This window comes from Sceloporus undulatus, chromosome 1, assembly GCF_019175285.1.
Source record: "Sceloporus undulatus isolate JIND9_A2432 ecotype Alabama chromosome 1, SceUnd_v1.1, whole genome shotgun sequence".
Taxonomy (NCBI): Eukaryota; Metazoa; Chordata; class Lepidosauria; order Squamata; family Phrynosomatidae; genus Sceloporus; species Sceloporus undulatus.
Window position 1 is genome coordinate 359,295,534 of NC_056522.1, and position 19,941 is coordinate 359,315,474.

At 39.9% G+C, this 19,941-nt stretch overlaps 1 protein-coding gene across 4 annotated transcripts in view; it reads left to right on the plus strand.

Moving 5' to 3' along the window:
* Positions 1-18,372, plus strand: part of LOC121919235 (cholesterol 24-hydroxylase-like) — a 29,527-nt gene extending 11,155 nt beyond the window's left edge. For 3 of the 4 annotated variants that reach the window (XM_042445617.1, XM_042445618.1, XM_042445620.1), the window contains 12 exons: positions 2,194-2,267; positions 3,489-3,575; positions 5,910-6,048; positions 7,791-7,901; positions 10,848-11,004; positions 12,010-12,072; positions 12,860-12,932; positions 14,200-14,284; positions 14,685-14,795; positions 15,761-15,849; positions 16,997-17,063; positions 17,976-18,372. In XM_042445617.1, coding sequence (XP_042301551.1) covers positions 2,194-2,267; positions 3,489-3,575; positions 5,910-6,048; positions 7,791-7,901; positions 10,848-11,004; positions 12,010-12,072; positions 12,860-12,932; positions 14,200-14,284; positions 14,685-14,795; positions 15,761-15,849; positions 16,997-17,063; positions 17,976-18,146 — 1,227 coding nt within the window. In that variant the 3' untranslated portion in view covers positions 18,147-18,372. The remainder of the gene's footprint in view (positions 1-2,193; positions 2,268-3,488; positions 3,576-5,909; positions 6,049-7,790; positions 7,902-10,847; positions 11,005-12,009; positions 12,073-12,859; positions 12,933-14,199; positions 14,285-14,684; positions 14,796-15,760; positions 15,850-16,996; positions 17,064-17,975) is intronic. The other variant, XM_042445619.1, reaches the window with a different exon arrangement.
* The last annotated feature ends 1,569 nt before the right edge of the window (positions 18,373-19,941 follow it).

Here is a 19,941-nt window from a genome sequence, read left to right on the forward strand (position 1 = left end):
GGGGGGGCGGGTTATGGCAAGCCTAGCTGTAACAAACTACCATTCCCAGAATTCCATAGCATTGAGCCATGACAGTTAAAGTGGTGTCAAACCAGATTATCTCTACCATGTGGATGCAGCTTCAAGGGTGGTTTACTATTGCCTTCCTCTAAATAATTCAAGCTTTCTGTTATTCTGTGTTCTGTTAATTCTTTAACCAGATTCTAGATTCTGTATTATAGAACTCTGCATTCCCTCTCCCTTCACTCCACTAGATTCTGTCATGTAAAGACAATGAAAGTTTAAGTGAAAAGACATTCCAGATTTTTCTTTTTGGGAGCCATGGTTAGGAAAAACTACGGCATCAAACCACCCCATCAGTCTTGTTCCAGATAAAAGCCTTCCACTCTGGCCTTCAATCATTTTTCTTCATGTCTCCTTACAATTTTTTTTGAAAAAGTTTATTGAATATTAAAAGAAATGACAAACATATACAATCATATATAGTGGTACCTCGGGTTACGAAATTAATTCGTTCCGCCGCCGCTTTCGTAACCCGAAAAGCCTTCGCAAGCCGAAAACCCATAGGCGCTAATGGGGAAAAGCCGCGATTTCGTGTGAAATAGCGCCGAAAAGCACCAAAATTTTCTTCGTAACCCGAAATAACCTTCGTAACCCGGAACAGTTATTTCCTATGGGATTTTTTCGTATCCCGGAAATTTCGTAACGTGGGTATTTCTTATCCCGGGGTACCACTGTACACCATCATACAAACATATCAACACATTGAGAACTTACATAGCATATCAACACTTATTTGGAGTTACCCTTACCCTTAAGGAGCCCTGGTGGCGCAGTGGTTAAATGCCTGTACTGCAGCCATTCACTCGAAACCACAAGGTTGCGAGTTCAAGACCAGCAAAAGGGCCCAAGCTCAACTCAGGCTTGCATCCTTCCGAGGTCACTAAAATGAGTACCCAGACTGTTGGGGGGCAAATTAGCTTACTTGCTGTTCACCGCTATGATCTTTGGAATAGCGGTATATAAACAAAAACAAAAAGATTCTACATCCATCTCTCTATATCCTTCCACCTCTAGCCCTCTTCATTACAATTTCCCGTTCCTATTTTCTTTCTTACCTCACTCATTTAACTAACCACACACTCCTGGCCCATATCTCTCCCTCTTCATTCATACCTACTCTAACCTTCTTCACTTACTTAATCCTTTTCCTCCTTCACACATCTTCTAACAACCTCCTCAAAATCTTCTTTTCCTTCACTCCTATTCAGTCTATTAACTTATCTTACCTTCACATTCATCTTCCACACTAAAAAATAACTTCCACTGCCATTTATTTGTAAAGTCTATTACTCTCTTGCTATGTATTTATCTTCTATGAGCCCAAGCCAACTTATAAACTGTTAACTGTAGGAGATAACTGTTTTTCCTCAAAATCAAAGTTACACTTAAAGGACAATCTGTTTCAATGAAATAATAAATCAGTAAATAACTTTCAATATAGTTCCAAATATGGAGCAAACAATTATATCATTACCCTTAGTCAGAACCTACTTCTTATAATATTATGACAAAAGCCAATCTTTAGCATGATTTCTTTAGTTCCTAACTAATGATATCATAAAATTATATCACCCCATTTCTTCTTGATATAATCTAAAACTTTACACCAGTCTTTAGAACCAGTTTCCCAAGAGTCTTCTTTTATCACACAGGAGAGAGAGCTTGTCCATTTGCATCATTTCATATAGACACACAGACCAGTCTTCTAAATTAGGTAGCTCACTCAATCTCCATTTCTTTGCATATAAGATCCTGGCGATAGAAATCATATACATTAAGATTTTCCCATATTTCTTATCCAGTTTATCTTCAAACATACCTAATAACATAGCTTCAGGGGTTATTTTTATATCAATTTCCAGAATCTCATTTATTTCATTGACAATGATTTTCCAAAATTCTTTAGCTTTCCTGCAAGTCCACCAACAATGAAAATAAGAACCAATACCTTTATCACATATCCAGCACTTATTGTTTGTGTTTTTATATATTTTAGCCAATTTTGCTGGTGTTAAATGCCATCTAAAATTTATAGGCTATTCTGCAACAACAACAACAAAATCTATGTGATTATATTTGTGATGATATTAACAGTATATGAGTATGACATGAACAGAACTCTAATTATAGGAGTACCTGATGTCACCAGAATACCCAAAGGACCCAATGATATATAGTGGTCTTTACGAAATGTGTGGAGTAAGGTAGGTTCACATAAAGGTACGTCACACAAAACAAACCAATAATCAACCAAGGCTGCCAGTTTTAAGAAGGGATTTGAGAAACACAAATTGCACTTATATCCCACCTTTCTCCCAAATGGGACCCAAGAAGGTTTATAATAATTTTAAAAAGATCCAACTAAAATATTAATGTACAAACATTAAAAAGGAATTAAACATCATTATTGTTTTTAAAAATGACTGAAACAGCTAAAACACTTAAAACCTTTCTTTTTAATTTTGCTACAACTTTATAACTGGTTGATTTTAGCTGAATTTTGTTTTTTTAATCTTGCATCCTATAATGGGAGAAAGACAGGATATAAATAAAATAAACAATAAATATCAGGAAACAAGGAAGCAACCCACTCTCCTCTGTTTGCTAAAACCTGAGAGGCTATCATTGTACTTGATCTAGTATGAAAGCTTGATGAAATAACCAGCTCACACAATCTTGCCAAAGAGGTAGATTTTTTTTTAAAAAAACCATGTAATTTAAAGGTATAATTTTAATTTTGCTAATTATTTATGTCACAACTATTGCCATTACATTCAGTGATATTCAGTCAGCCTGCCACATTTGCGGCTTTGACTTTTGCAGATTTGATTATTCACGGATTTGATTAATGCCTTCTGTCTAGAAATCTCTAGATCCTCCAGTGCAACTCTGCCAGAGGTTAACCAAGAGTCACACTGGAGGACCTAGAGAGGTGTTTTCTCAGGTTTAAAAAAGTGTTGTTTACTTGTGTTTCCCCCCACTTTCATGGGGGTCCTGCATCACTAATCCCAGCAAATGTGGAAGGCCCACTGTACAATGTATGGGTAACACCAGTACAAAACCATTACTAATATGGTGTGAGACGGGAGGAAGTCAGTGGGAGGGTTGATACCATGAGTTACCGCACTGGGTGATGCCAACCCTAGTGACAATACTGTTTGGGAACAAAAGATTTAGCAGGACAGACCTTTAGGGACTTCTGTGCAATGAGTATGCCAAACTGAGAAAGAACATTCAAATTATGTAGAGGAGACCATGAAACTAAGATAAGAATCTGAGCATGAGGAAGGAACGGGAAGAGAAAAGCAAGGCCTGCATGAGCCTCTGATCTATTTCTGATCCTTCAGACCATGATCTGATATTGGTCAGAATATGACAGCTGAACTGTGCCTGAAATAATCAAATTTTCTCTTTTCTTTTTGCAGATTTTTAGGGAATGGCTTGACTGCTACTCTTGACTATAACCATTGGCACAAGCAGAGGAAAATTATGGATCCAGCTTTCAAAAAGAGGTGATTGTATGTACAGCACTGTGTAAATTTACAGCGCTTCATAAATAAAGGTTAATAATAATAATAATAATAATAATAATGCAAAAATAGATCTTTAGGGTTGGCAATACTTGTGGAGCCAGTGTGGTGTAGTGGTTTGCGTGTTGGCGTTTATCAGACAGGGTCTTTGCAGCTCAGATCCGGGCCTTCTGAGGATCGGGCAATTCACATTCACATGATAACGAGAATGTATTTTCATACCTGGTTGCTGTTCTGTTGCCCTTCCGAACTGACGGGGAATCGAATCGAAGGAAGTCACGTAATGCGGATTCAGGCAAAGTGGAGGGAGTGTAAATTTCCACACCAGTGCATACCATGGGGGATTCAACGATTCGAATTGGGACCCTTGCACATGCTCAGTGGGGCCCTGAAGGCATCCTGAACCTTTGCACTTCTGGGGCTAAGAAGGGAGCCTGTCTCCACTTTCATGGGAATGCTAGCCTCTCCAGAATGACAGCTCCCCCTTTTTTCTTCCTCCCTTCTAGTTTCCCATCCCTGGCAGCCAAATTCAAGGGGTCCTCCGTGTCAGAGCCCAGATCCAATTCATCCACATCAACATCTATCCCAGTGGTCCCCAAACTGTGCCCTTTAAAAGATCCTGGACTTTAGCTCCCAGAAGCCTCATCCATGTTGGCCAATAGCCTGGGATTCTAGGAGTTGAAGTCCAAAAGCCCTTAAAGAGCTATATCTATAGCTATATATATCCACATATATGGCTGTAAATCTAGCACTGCTAGATTTACAGCCTAACATAAATTGGTTTACCCAGAAGTAAATTCCTGTCCAAGTATAATACTGTAATATATGTTTTCAAGTTTCCTATTGATTTATGATGACCCAATGAATTTCATATAGTTTTATTAGGTAAGGAGTACTCAGTGGCGGTTTGCTATTGCCATCCTCTGAATATAGCCTACAGCAACAATTTCCTTTTCAAGTATTGACTGGGTTTGTCCCTGCTTCGCTACTGAGATCAGATAGGATCTGTCGCCTTCAGGGTATATGGACCTGTTGAACTTTAGTCTCTTGTAAATATGTCAACTGGAATCCAGTTATGCTTCAGGATGCCCTCACACAAGATAGCAGGAAGTAGCTAAAGGATTTTTTTACCCAAACAAACAGCCAGTTTTGAGATCAGATGGCATTGTAACTGCCTCCCAATGACAACATTGTTGAGCCAACAGTCCCTGAATGTCTTATGGTAGAAGGCAAAGGAGGTGTGGAAATGTGGTGGCAGACACATAAAGCTATGTAACATTATGCCACAGAGAATTTGCTCACAGTTGAAAATGAAAAAAAAGAGAGAGACAGCAATACAGGAAAGAAGCACATTTAATTCCCCCTACTCTCTACAACAGAGGCCCTTTGGGGATAAAGAGTCAATGAACTCCCCTAAACATGGCCAACTCAAATCCAGGTGGGAGAGATGTTCCTTTTGTATTCCTAATTATTCGCTGGATATTTTCCATTTGGGGCTATAGTATTTTTACAGCTCTGTTGCAAGTAAATAGAGTTGTCAAGCTGCAGGGTATTGGCTGAACTCTCATAGAATGGCTATGGTTCTGTAGGAAGGGAAGCAAATATCAAGGTGAGTCAAAAGTGGCACTGGAAGTTAGAAAGTGTGATGCTTATGTGTCAAGTGACTGTAAAGCTGGGCACCCATCTTTACCTTTTTCAGCTTGTGCTGGGTTTCACTGGCTCACCACAGAAGATATTTTTATAAATGTCTGTTGTGGTTGTTCAACAGTTCAACACAGCCCAAATTCCAGGAGTGAGGAGAGGGCTGTGAGGAAAGCTGGTGGATGCATGAATTTAGGTCTGTCATCAAGGCAGGAACTGGAATGTCATTTGAGAAGAAGCATCTGTATGGCCACTCAAAATGAACCCAGATTGCCATCTTACTGGGTTAGCCAAGTTTTTCCTGGATGCCCCTTGTGCCCATTTCTATGATCAGCTGGTCCAGAAGCAGATTTGCTTCCCATTGCCTGCTTCATTACTGAATGGATCAAAGGGGAGGCCAACAAGGCATCCTTTGCCTTATTGCCTTCACTAGACCTGTATGTTTTCATCTATAATGCATTATATGTTATAAACTGTATGTTATTTTTTCTAAATTTGTGTGCAATGTATGTTTATATTTGAGAGTTATGTTTGCAGGCATGCATGCTGGAATATGTGTGAATTTTACTTACACTAGATAAAATGATTTTTTAAAAATCCCAAAAACTTTTATGCATCTGTTCTAAACATAACGCTCCTTCCTTAGTAACTTATTTTTTTTAAAAAATTCTTCAGCTACTTGGTGGGTTTGATTGAAACCTTTAATGACCAAGCAGAAGAGCTAATGAAGGAGCTGGAGAAAAAAGCAGATGGAGAAAGCAAAGTGGATGTGATGAGCCTGCTGAGACGACTGACCCTGGACATTATTGCAAAGGTAGTGACCAGATGAATTTCTTCTGGATGACAGAAGAGCAATAAGTGCCCCTGGGAAACAAATGGGAGACAGAATGTTGCAAAGCCTTCAAGAAAAAGGCCTAACAAAGCATGTCCCTGTAATGGATCCTGGTCCCACCTCCTGCTCTTGAGTAGGAGTGGGGAGGCCTGAATTCTTTTTAGCTGCCACCACCCACTAATTTATCCCATGTGAATCAGTAACTGAGTGAGAAGTTACTGAAAGGTTTAACTCACACTTTCCTCCACCTCTGCCTCTGCAAAGACTTTGTCTCCCCCTACTGTGGGAGATGAAAATCTCTACACACACATATGGAGCAAAGTTATGTAAAGAGAGCATAGATGAGAGGAGCTCTTTAAAGGAAAACTTCTATTTTAAACAAGCAATCTTACATTAGCAAGAGAGTACCTCATAAATGAAGGCAATTGCCTTCAGGCATTATGTAGTACACTTGGCCCTTCACATTCGCGGGGTTGACACCCATGGTTTTTAATATTCGCGATGTCAAGGCTGGGTGTGTGTGCACTCCTCCTCCTCCCTCCTGAGCTTTTCCCCTCAGGGGAAAATCCCCAGGAAGAGAAGCCATGAAGCCAATATCGCCCCTTTCCCAGTCAGATCACTGCCTTTCCTAGGCACCAATCCACCCGGGAAAAAGGAGGGGATGGATTCATCCCTTCTCCTTTCCCAGGTGGATTGGTGTCTGCCTTCTTCAGGCTCCTATCCTCCCGGGAAAGAGGCTTGAGGGGGGATAGTTGCATCCTTCCCCTTTCTTGGGTGGATCGGTGCACGGGGATTCATCCCCTCCAAGCCTCTTTCCCGGGCAGATGGGAGTCTGGAGAAAGCATGCATCGATCCACCCAGGAAAGGGGAGGGGAGTCAGTTAAAGGGACTTGAGGGTGGGGGGAAAAAGAGGAGTGTGTACGCCTGATCCTCTTCCTCTACTCGCTGCTCCCCTTAACTGGCTTCCATGGTGGGGGGAGTTATTCGTGTTTTTTCTACATCCACAGGGGTCTTACGGCCCTAACCCCCGCAAATGTGGAGGGTTGCATGTATTTACAAAGTTGCAAAACCAGTCTAAGTCACATTCAACCAAGGTTAGAAGAAACTTAAGGCCTAATGCGTCTAGTTGAGCATTCCTATTCTAATCATGGGACAAATGATGTTCTAGGTCTTTGGAGGTTCATAGGAAGGTGGGAGTATGGACTCTTTTGTCTAGCCTACAAACAAGATTCCCTACAGTCAGCGAGACAGGTGCCACTTCCCCTACCTTTCCATCAGTCCCAAAGTTTCCAAACTCACATCTCTTGCTTGTGCCTTGTAGCACTGTTAGAAGGGAACTCTCAAGATCATTTCAGTTAAGCCTCCAAAATATAATAATAAAACCACATCCACAGTTGTATCTGAGGTTTTCCTCAATATTTCTTATCATCAAAATGGATATGGAGTGGGAGATTTCACTGGATAGCTTGTGAAGGAAAGGAACATTTTGCAAAGTAACAAAAACCCCAGAAAGTTATTTTCTGAGCCCATCCACATGAATCCTACTGTTCTTGATCAGGGATCTATTACTTTGGAATGAGAAAGAACTGGTTGACCTAAGTGTATGCACAGCTCAAATCCCTCTGACCATTTATTTTTATCTCTTCATCTGTTTCACACACATATACTCCTCCTGTGTTACTAACATATTTGGCAAATCTTCTCACTTTGCTTAATATTATCAGGTGGGGTTTGGCCTAGAATTGAAGACTCTGCATGATGACAAGACACCTTTTCCACATGCTGTGAACATGATCACAATAGGCCTGGCAAATTTACGTGTGCCTTTCTTTGAGGTGAGATAATGTTTTTCTAAAGCAAACCCTTTCCCTTACTATCCAAAGCAGAACATATTGCTGGTCAACCTATTCAGACAGCAATCTGCAAAATCTTAGAACTAGGTGATGGCTTCTATTCCTTTCTTTCTTTATTTTTATTATATTTTTATTAATATCAACAAAAATCTTTACAATTACATTAGCACTATACACGTAGCTTATATCCATCTCGAACATAACATTCGCCCATACCATTTATAACAAAGTTACATTTGACAATGTTTCTTATTTTAAAAAACAACAAAATACAAAAAATTGACTTCCTTCCTAGCTAATCATTTCTTAAATCTATTAATGTTGTCTAATGTCATTTGAAATATTTGTTGTTCATTTCTTTTATTAAGTAAATAGTCCTATTTTAACTTTGATAATTGATGTAGTAAATCTTTATACATTCATTTTCTTTTTCTTCTCCCCCCCCCTTTTTTTTTTGGTCTCGTCTAACATTATTTGTATGTATGTCATTTCTGTTGCAACACACACACATACAGGTCTACCCTTGTTCTTTTTAGTTCTCTAATCTTTGAAAGCCTTAACCATAGTGCCACCAACATTTCTCCAAATATTTAAATAATATATGCCCATCCTTTTCAAAGGCCCCATACAGACAGGCCAAAATAAAGCTACTTCGGATCACTTTGGAGGTATACTGTTTCAATGATGCATGCGTCCTAAGAGTCTGGAAGCTGTGCCAAAGCTGCGCTCTAGTCCTTAGGAGTGGATCTTGGCTTTGGCACAGCTTCTGGACTCTTAGGATGCATGCATCATTGAAACAGCATGCCTCCAAAGTGGCCTGAAGCAGCTTTATTTTGGCCTGTCTGTATGGGGTCAATGTTTTCTTCTGTTATTCCTTTCATCCAACAAGTCAATTTATCAAACACAGCCATTTCATATAGTATAATTAACCAGTCCTCAACTGTTGGTATATCTATTTTTTTCTATATATTATTATTGTAGTTGTTAGCATGTAAAATACAAGTTTACCATACTCTTTTTCAGTATCATTATCAGTCATTCCTAAAAATAATATCTCTGGTGTGAACGGGATCTTAGTCATTAACTCATTTACTGGTATTTTATGAATCGTTATGCAATACCTTCTAGCTCTGAACATGGTTTCCTGCTGGACATGACACCTGGTTGAATGATAAGCATCATCTCCTGAAATTTCTTCATCTTAAATATATAAGAGGCTCTCTTCAGTTTTCCGTTTAACAACCCTAGTCAGAAGTATTTGTAAGTTCCAAGATTCTTGAACTGGGAGTCTAAATCTAATTGTTAGTTCCAGCTAGAGTAGGCCCACTGAATCAATGGAACTTACATAAGTGTTGCTTTACCAATGTTCCAATAAATCAATCAAAGCCATATCACATTAGAAAAGAAAGACAAAACAGCAGGGCAGTACTGGTTTTCTCTGTGCCTCTTTGCATGCCCTTGGAGCACGTCCATTCTCCTTCCAGAGGGAGACAGTCGTAAAAGCATGTCTTTTGTCAAACAGATTTTCCCAGTGCAACAAAAGGCATATTTTTAATAATGGCATGATACATACCGCCCTTTTGTGCCATGCTGGTACCGATTTTAGGATTAGGGACCATGCGGCAACTGCATGGCCCCTAAGCCTAATACACCACAGCGGTGTTACAGTGATGGTGCCCCGCCACCATTGTGACATAAGTGACGCACGACATCCGCATGTCATCGCGCATCGCTTACATAATGAGTGCGCCATTGGCATACTTGTTACGTCCGCCCTGGGGCAGAAAAAGAACCCGATTTTCTCGGGTTCTTTTTCCTTTGGAGGGAAGCGTCATGATTTGGCGGCTGTGGCTTCCCTCTGGAGGAAAGTAGGCCGCTGGCAGGCCGCCCTTTTTGGTCGGTCTGACCCAGGCCAATGTCTCTCTCAGGAAGAGAATGGAAGTGCTACGACATCATACAGAGAGATACAGAGAAAGCTGCTTCTTTTTCACTCTGTTTTGTCTTTCTTTTCTAATACGATAGAGCTATCAGGCCTAATTAGTCCAAGAACACTTAATCGCAACAGAGGCCTCCTGTCTGTCACTGTCACGGTGGCAGCTCATCCAGAGAGGGAACTGAGGGCCTGCTTTCTGCTAGATTGTGGCATCACCAGATGTGGTATTGCATTTACTGATTCAAGTATTGTGGAAAGGGATCATGGAGAGGGATCAAGTATTGTGGAGAGGGGTTGACAAGTTCTTAACCTTATCTTGTAAAGCTATACATTCTGGTCCTCTTTCTACACTAATTGTTGCCCAGGCACACAGTGAGATGGTTGTAGACTTCTCCTTCCTGTTGTGCCTGCTTGCCTTTATACCAGAGATTTTGAATCTGCAGCCAGCAGGTTGTTCACAGTTTTCCAGCCAGCAGCTTCTTTAGCTGTTATTTCTGATCAGTTGGTGATTGGTGATAAGAAACTATTTAAAACTTGAGAACAGAACTCTTGGTAATTGAACTGTACTTTGCAGTCTGGAACTTTGGTCTAATATGCATTGCAGAATTAATTCAGCTTGACACCGCTTTAACTGCCATGGCTCCATCCTATGAAATCCTGGGATCTGTAGTTTGTTGTGGCACCAGAACACTCCGACAGAAATCTCTCACAAAACTGCAAATCCCAGAATTCCATAGCATTGAGCCATGGCAGTTAAAGCAGTGTCGAACTGCATTATTTCTGCAGTGCAGATCAGACCTTCATTGTCCCTGCAATAGAGCTGTGGTTTGTAGGGTGGGAAGGTGTTACACGGAGGCTTACCCCTAAGCAGGCATTCAGAGAATAAAATTGTGTCTTATATGGCTGGTGAGATAATGTTCAGTCTCATTATGCCTAGTTGTCAGACCAGCCCTGACCATGCTCTCCGGAGTTGACAACATCTATTATCTGTTTAGTATATGCCATGGAATAGAAAAGTGGTGAAGGAGATCCAGGAAAGCGTGAGGTTGCTGCGTCGTACCGGGAAGGAGTGTATTGAACAGAGAAAAAAGTCCATCCAGAATGAAGATTATGTCCCTTTGGACATTCTCACTCAGATATTGAAGAATGCAGGTAGGGAAGAAAACATAAGCATTTGGATATCACACTTTATGTTCATCTTACTAAGTAACACAAAATTGTTTGTAATCCTTGGTTCTTTACTTACAATGGCCTTATGTCACATTATTTCTTTGGGACTTAGACTACAGTTGTGAACACCCTGGTGAGTAAGCCTTATTGACTTACTTTCAAATAAACACATAGGAACTGACGGTTTTTGAAAATTAACTTTAGTTTGGGTGGTTGTAGAAATCACTTTTATTTCTAATTTCCAAATGTTCATAGGGAAGAAGGGTAGCATAAGAACTGAATAGGTGTAAAGTTTCCAGAGACAATTTGAGCTCCAAGGGGAAAAAAACACAAGATGCTGAAACCAAAACGCTCATGAGACACGACTCATACTAGAAAAGGTGGATGAAGACATTGGCCTATGATGCTTTAGATACTGAAATGAATAAGATTAGAGTAAATGATCCGCTTAATGCCTTCTAACTTCTATGATTCTGTCATATATCCTGAGCTAGAAAGGCAGGATAAGTTTTTGAAAGAGTTATGTGTCAGCCTTCTGCCTATCTATGGTAATATAAACAGTAATTACTGTTTGCTGTAGAATTTAGCACTGTCAAAACATCGGTTCTTCTTTTTAACAGAAAAGGCAGGTTTTTGGCTGTTAGGGTTGTGAAGATAAAACACTGTAGGTCACATATGTTGAAATCACAGAGTCCCTAGGAAGGATGAGAAATAAAATTGTTAGAATTGCTATATTTCACCCTCAGTATTAGAATAGGCATAGAATATCCAAAAACAATTTGAGCTCCAAGGAAAAAAACAAAAACAAGAATGCCACTTGATGCCAACTACAGGAGAACATGAGCAAATGGGTGCTACTGGTTTTACATCATAACTACCTGTGGGCTTCTTTTGTTTGCCATTGTGGGAACAAAATAGAGGGCCGGTGAGGCCCTTGGCCCTCTTCACATATTCTTAATGTTGCTCATTGTTTTCCTGTCTTTACAGCACAGGAAGGGGACTGTGATGATGAAAATATGCTGGACAATTTTGTCAACTTCTTCTTTGCAGGTTTGTGGGTAGTTTACTCTTCAAAAATACTGGCAAGTTTTTGGGCTGAGACTAGTCAATAAATGTCCTAAACGTACCTTTCCAAATGTGGACTTGTCTTATCAGAGTCAACAAGTTTCAGCTGCTGGATTGGTGGTGGTCCATGGGACCAGGCTGGGGACTGGTTTTCTGTCTCCGGGACTCTCGGTGGGTTGGACACACTTCCAAATGTACAATTTTTAAATACTAAACAATACACCACCTTCAACATGTAATCTAGTAAAAGGTGGAGGCTTCTAGGATAGGCTATTCACCCCTTGTTTTTTCCAGAAAAAATTGCAATCCAGGAAACCTAGAGGGGTGAACGACCCCAAAACCAGATTTGGGGGATGGCATGTAGCCCTAAGACCATACTTTTCCAAACTTTGCACTGAGACTGTAAATCCTAGATTGAATTGCTATTTCTATTTAGCCAGCATGGTGTAGTGCTTTGAGTGTTAAGATAGCACTTCAGGAGCCCAGGGTTCAAATCCTTGCTCAGACAGCGGGTCACTTTGGGCAAGTCACACTCTCTAAGCCTGAGAGGAGAGGCAATGGTAAACTTCCTCTGGCCAAGAAGTCCCCGGTATAGAGTCACCATAAGTCAGAGTCTTTGCATAGTCCCATAACAAAACAGCTCTAGCAACTAGCAATTGAATTCAGGCCAGATTTTTGAAATGAACTTCTTTCTTCAATAAAACAGTGAAACATGTTTTTAAGTTTTATTTCCTTCTCTCTGCCATACCTGATTAGATTCTCTATCTCACAGGTCATGAAACATCTGCAAATCAGTTATCTTTTACCATAATGGAGTTGGCACGGCATCCAGAGATACTTGCAAAGTAAGTAAACCACATTTGCCTCCAGGTAGTTATTTTAATTCTAACAAAGGAGCAGCTGCCAATGAAAACAGTTGCATGAAACGTTTGATATAGTAGTTTCTAACAATAACATCTCAATATTGTGCAACAATCAAAATCATGTTTAGTCTGATGTTGGCAAGAGAGTTTTTGCAGAATTAAACTGATTTTCCAAGTCAGTGGTTTTACATTGTAAGGGAAGGCCTACCCCCTTCTCTCAACTAGGCTCAAATGGGCTTGTTATCAAGAAACTAACAGATAAGATACATGGTTCTTTTATTTAAAAAATAAGGAGCAAACAGAACTGAGAAGTGATTCCAAACAACAACTCTGGAGCAAGCAAACTTTTTCCATAAAAGTTGAACTTGCAAATGGTTCCTCTAGAAAATATGGACCATGTAGTTGAGACAGCTGCATGGATATAACTTAATTATGCCAACACATTTATATCCTGTCTCATAAGGAACTGGAATATATCTCTCCATTGTGTCTACTAAATATTGAAAAGATGGCTTTAAACACTGTCAAAGCAGAGGACATGTGGCTTTAAAATCTGTTAAAACCATGCGTATGTCTGATGGCAACCTTATATAAAGGCTCAATCAGAACACAGAGGCTGACAGTTTTTCCATGGCAAAAAAATCTATTACAAGTTTGAAGTAGATCTGGTTGATATCCTGTGAATATATTTTACTATAGCTGTGCATAAGAAATATAACTTTGTTATATTTGTGTTTTGTTATATCACTATAAGAGATTCATTTGCTTAGCAGCTAACCTTTCACTGAGGCACAATCTGTCATGCAATTAAAAAAAGAATGCTGCAAAATGGAATAAGAACAGCTTTACTTTTGCACCATTCTTTTTGAATCATGCAACACTACCTCTTTACCATCATTATCCACCTGTGTAGATGCATGTTTTGTGCAATAGGAAAGGTGTTTCTTTTTTGTACAGTTGGCAATATGAGCTTTAATCAGGAAAAGGTTATTTCCGCAAGCAAATAGATGTCAAATCTGTTTTGACCTACATGTATTGAGCACAATATTAGCATATGATCACTGAGTACAGAGAATGGGCAGGTACATAGACATTCCTCTTTCCTGCACCTCACTCCATGAACAGGAGAACCACAAGACCTTTTAGTATGAATGTTAAATCCTTGGTCTTCTCAAATGTAAAAATCTTCCTTCTAGCATAAATGATCGCTAGGTACTTAACTAAAGTTTCTTCTCTCTCTCCTTTGTAGACTGCAGGCTGAAGTGGATGACATAATTGGTGTGAAGGGGAACATTTCCTATAAAGATCTTGCGAACCTCAAATACTTATCACAGGTATACTTGAAAAATGAGGTCACAGGTAACTCAGTGCTACACTGAATACTTGATGGTGTAATTGTTTGAGTGTTGGATGAAGATTCAGGGAGATCAGGGTTCAAATCTCCACTCAGTCATGAAAACCTGCTGAGAGACCATGGGCAAGTCACATTCTTATCCTCAGAGGAACAAATATTGTCAAGATATCCTGTGACAGGTTCATCATAGGGTCAGAATAAGTCAGAAATGACTAGAAGGCACAAAACAACAAAAAACCTGGTAAATTAGTGACTGGACTGGACTGGAGCTTTAGCTAAGGTGCTCCAGATGCAAATCAACCCATCTGCAAAATCATGATAGCTAAGAAAGAAATAGTTTTCTTGCTTACTTTGTTTTAAATCCATTTTCACTGTTGCAGGTTCTCAAAGAAAGCTTGCGGTTGTACCCACCAGCAGTAGCCACTCTTCGTTGGACAGGAAAGGAAAAGATAATTAATGGAATCAAAATTCCAGCAGACACCACACTGATTGTGAGTCTGTTGAATGGACAACCATCAATGGTTATCTGACACATCTTGGCATTTAGTGCCAAGCCTCCAGTGAAATGGCATGTACTTGATATCTCACCAGTATTAAAATAACAAATTACAAACTGATTGCCAGTTCATTTCAGGACCACATTCAAAGTTCTGCTTTTAACCTTAAAGCCCTTTGTGAAATGGGAATGGAATTACTAATGACCACCCCTTTCTAAAGAGGCCCATCCTGAAGTTTTTCCATGTAGTGAGGCTCAGGTGAGGAAAATGGCTATCTGGGAGAGGACATATTTGGTGATAGTTCTTCTCTTTCTTATTTTCCTGAACAATCTCCCTGGATAGATTTACAAGGATCCTGAAGAGGTAGTCATCCAGTGCTAGCATACAACTCTGAGTTGATTGATAAAACATGTGGTTTTATTGTTTTATGATGTTAGATTTTAAAATGAGTGATTCATGGCTTGTTTTTAGTGTTATAACTTTTTCATCTTATGCATGTCCCCTTAAATACCTTAGCAAAAAAAGCAAGTAAGAGATAAGAAAAATGCTAATGGTAAAGGAAGTTTTGCTTATATTGATATTAACTCACATGCCTTAGGTGAAATGGAACTCTTATGCCTTGTTAAATCCTTTTGGAATTTGGCTAATGCACAAAAAGAGTATGATCCTTTGGAATACAGAATGCCTTCTGAAAGAAGGACATTCCTTTGAATGCTATGAAACAAGTATTTCTCTTCAATACTTAGTAAATTATTTTATATTTATTTTTTATTTAAATAATTCTAATTCAGATTTATTTAAATATTTATTTGTGATTCAAGCAGCAAGGATTGATATAAGAATGCTAGAGGAAAGATATTAAGCTTTAATTAAAACAATGTTAGCTACTGCAATGGCCTTTTTTATTTATTTTACTTATTTAACTCATGAGAGCATAACATTCTCTTTCTTCTTGGCAGTTCTGCACATATGTCATGGGACGAATGGAAAGGTATTTTCGGGACCCACTAATCTTTGATCCTGAACGATTTAGGAAAGACCAGCCAAGGTAAATGTGTTGCAATATGTGCTGGAAAAACTATGGCCTGGTACAGACCGGCCCTTTGCGGCGTCATGGTGACATGCTAGGACACGCCCCACAACCCTAGCACGTGATGAGGATGTCGCAGCTGTGCAGCACCATCCACATGGCAAGCACAGCTATGACACTGCAGCAGCAAAGCATCCAAACAGCACTGCGCAGCTGCGACGCCATCGCACCATCTCTGGTGGTTTGCGGCGGCAAAACCCTCCCTCCTTTCTTGCTGTGCAGCATCGCGCAACTTGGTTGCTGTGGCGCTGCTGTGGAGCAAGGAGAGGCGCCTCCCCGGCACCCCTTTTTGGCGCTCTGTACCGCGCCTATGATTCTTTTAACATTATCTGTATAGTGGTTTGCTTGCTGGGACTCAGATTCTGGAAGAGCAGCATTCAAATCCCTACTCAGCTATTGAGTAACCTTGGGCAAATCGGATTCTCTCAGCCCAAGAGGAAGGCAACCCTCTTAGAAATAAATCTTGCGAAGCAAATCCTATGATAGGGTCACCTTAAGTCAGAGTTAACATGAAAGTATATCACAACAACAAAAAACATTTTCTGGTGAATATTATGAGTGTTGAAATGTAGTGCTAGTTTTTAGAATGTTAAAAGGCTCAATGAAAAATATCAGAAATTCTTGTCCAGTATTAGAACTTCTGATACTTGCTATATCAGAAATTATTGTGCTATATTATGAGGCTTGTAAATTATTGAATTTTGGATATTTATTGAAAGTGCCTGTTTGTCTTTAATATATCGTATTAAATGTTTGGCTTTCTGACATTTCCTCACTGTTTCTTGTATCTTAAGAATTGCCAGTAAATGCCAACACTTGGCAAGTCCCAATTTAGTTATATTTAGTGAGTAGAAAGAAAAAGTACCTATCCCTTCCCTGTGTCTTCAGTTGCATCTTCATCTGGAGAAATTTGCACATGAAGCTCTTCCCAACACAGAAATAAGCATTGTCACTTTTTAATCTTCATAGATTAATTTGGTGTACTAGAAAGAGGAGCTGATGACAAACCTATTCAGGACATACATTATATCAGTTTTAGGAATATGTAGATTGGATTTTGACCAAAACCATCTAAGTGATTGCTTTATATCTTGAATTTTTAAAGGCCACACTATTCCTATTTTCCATTTTCCCTGGGACCTCGTTCCTGTATTGGGCAGACATTTGCACAGGTAAGCAAAGCTGATTGCCAAGTCTTCCCTGGAGGTTGTTCATGTCCCCTTAACATCAAGAGGTGCTGTTCTACTAGACCTTTTACATTACTAGTCCTTCTGCATCTTCTAGTTGCTATGGGCCAACATTAAAGTCATGTTTGCTATCACAAACAGCAGTGAATAATGAAGGATGGACAAAGTTACTGGTAGGACAACAGGCTAAGATCTGACAAGATCGAGCATAATGTAAGAGTTCTGCAGCAGGACTCCACTACAACTCCTCTGTCACACACCACCAAGATGTGTGCTGTGATTTTCCCCATAGCATGGATGGCTATTCCACTGCTGTTCGAGAGAGGAAGGAAATCAGAGGAGATTAGAGAAATGTCTGGTTATGTTCCCATAGCCAGATGCAGATGGTGACATCTGCTGATACCTGCTGGGGTCTCAGCTGATGGTATCTTCTCCAGTCTCCTCTGCTCAGCATATGCAATGGAATAGACTTGGAGTGGGGACTATTGCAGCACGATGATGAGTCAAGGGGGAGCTTTGGGTAATTGTGGAGAGTAGAAGAGAATACCAATTCTGCAGTAACCAAAAAAATCATATACAGGGCTGAGGTGTGGAGGAACTGCAATCAGGAGTAGAGATGGAGAAATTATTACTGCATGACCAGACGTTCTCCACTTAAGGCTTGGACTAAATCCAGTCCAAGAGGTTGAGACTACTTAAAGAAGAAACAAAGATTCATGCTTAAACTGTTTTCAGAAAGTTTGGATGTTTTTATCTCTTATTATAGGGGAGAACAAAACATTAAGTGAGAGTGGGGAAAAGGAAATTTTATCTAATGTTGGTATCCTGTTTCCATTTTGACAGTTGTGTCAAAATGACTAGAACCAAATAACAATTTCATTTTTGTTTTTATGACAGATGGAGGCTAAAGTGGTGATGGCCAAATTCGTGCAGAGGTTTGAATTCCAGCTGGTCCCACCACAGAGCTTTAAAATTTTGGATGCAGGAACACTGAGGCCATTAGATGGTGTAGTTTGCAGATTAAAGCAACGCCCCATGTATAGCTGTAAAAAGGAAATGAAGTATTGATTGTGTAAAATGTTTGTAACAGGTCCTTCCAGGATATGTTTAAACACCATTTCCCTTTTATAGTTTAAATTACTTTTAATAGCTTTATAAAACAAAGTTAATAGTAGAGTCGAAGGCTTTCATGGCTGGCATCCATAGTTTTTTTGTGGGGTTTTCTGGCTATGTGGCTATGTTCAAGAAGAGTTTCTTCCTGACATTTCTCCAGCATCTGTGGTTGGCATCTTCAGAGAAAGATGCCAGCCACAGTTGCTGGCAAAACGTCAGAAACTCTTCTAGAACATAGCCACATAGCCCCAAACCCCCACAAAAAACTAAAGTTAATAGTATCTTAGTATCAATATGGTATCTAAATACATCCTGGTGGCACAGTGGATAAATGTTGATACTGTGAGTTTGATCCCAGAGCTCCAAAGCTGATTTAGCCTTCCATCCTTTTGTAGGTCAGCAAAATGAGTACCTAGCTTGTTGGGGGCAATTGGCTTACAGATTGTAAACCACTGAATCAAATTTTTGAATGAATTTATTTTTTTTAAAAAAGACCCCTGCCATCCCTGGATCACCCGATTCAAGCATGGCAGGGGGGACCCCTAGGTCCCATCCAGAGTCCTGCCATGCCTGGAATACCCAATTGGTGCATGGCAGGGGTCTTTAAAAAAAATTCATAGAAAATTCAATTCACTGGTTTTGCAACTAGTTGCAACATCAGTAAATCAAATTTCCTATGAACTTAATTTTTAAAGGACATTTTAAGGATAAGGAAATGGACATATATGCAAAGAAAAATGAAGAAATGAAAAGATAAACAAATAAATAAATAAATAAACTTAATTTTTTTTTTTTTTTACAAAAAAGCACCCATTGGTCTCACCACAAGGACAAAGGCAGCGCTGGAGTGGGGGGGGGGGGGAAGGAATGGTGGATGTACCAAAAACTGAGTAGGGATGGTAAACATCCCATTGCCATTAGTCACTCCTCTCCAGAATGATGTGATTCAGATCCATCGTTCCCACTTGTTGAACACGCTGCAGAATTGATTATTTTCAAAAGAACCACTTTGAAACTAGTGTCAGAATAAATCGGGGTTTTGCATTTGCCTCGCTTTGGGAGCAATGGGGGAGGCAAAGCAATTTTGGGAAAGGAGGCTCCTTCCAGAGGAACTATGGGATGGGCTTTGCAGGACATCCCTGCTTGATCACCCTCCAAACAGCCCAAGGAGCAATGGGGGAGGCAAAGCGATTTTGGGGAATGGAGAGCCTGGATGCCCAGGGATCTGAGGTGGGGGGGGGGGAATCGAGCCTTATCTTCTCTCTTGCCCAAAGATTCTCTCCCCAATAATGAAGCCCGCTGCCTTCTCCTCCTTGATCCGATTTGCCAAGCCTCCTTCTAGTCTGGGGAGACACAACAGAAGAGCCTTGGATGCAGCCAATTTTCATTGGCTGCCCTAAAAATAAAAAAACCTAGACTTGTGACGTCTGAAGCCTACACGCTTGATTGACAGCTTGTGGACACAAATGGGAACGGGGAGCAAGTTAATCCGCTTTAAAATAAAGCGATTTAAAATAAATGGGAACGAAAACAGGGTCTAAATGAATTGAGGTAATTTGCCCCTTTTGGTAATGGAAACAATGGAAAAAATTCGAATTATTCCTAGAACATAATCCGAATCAGAAACGCTCCAATATAATCCATTTTATCTACCAAGTGGGAACGCCCCCACAATCGCAGTTGCAATTGATTACACCAGGATCAGAACCAGTTTCAAATGGTCATATAAATAGATTGGCAACTCGCTCTA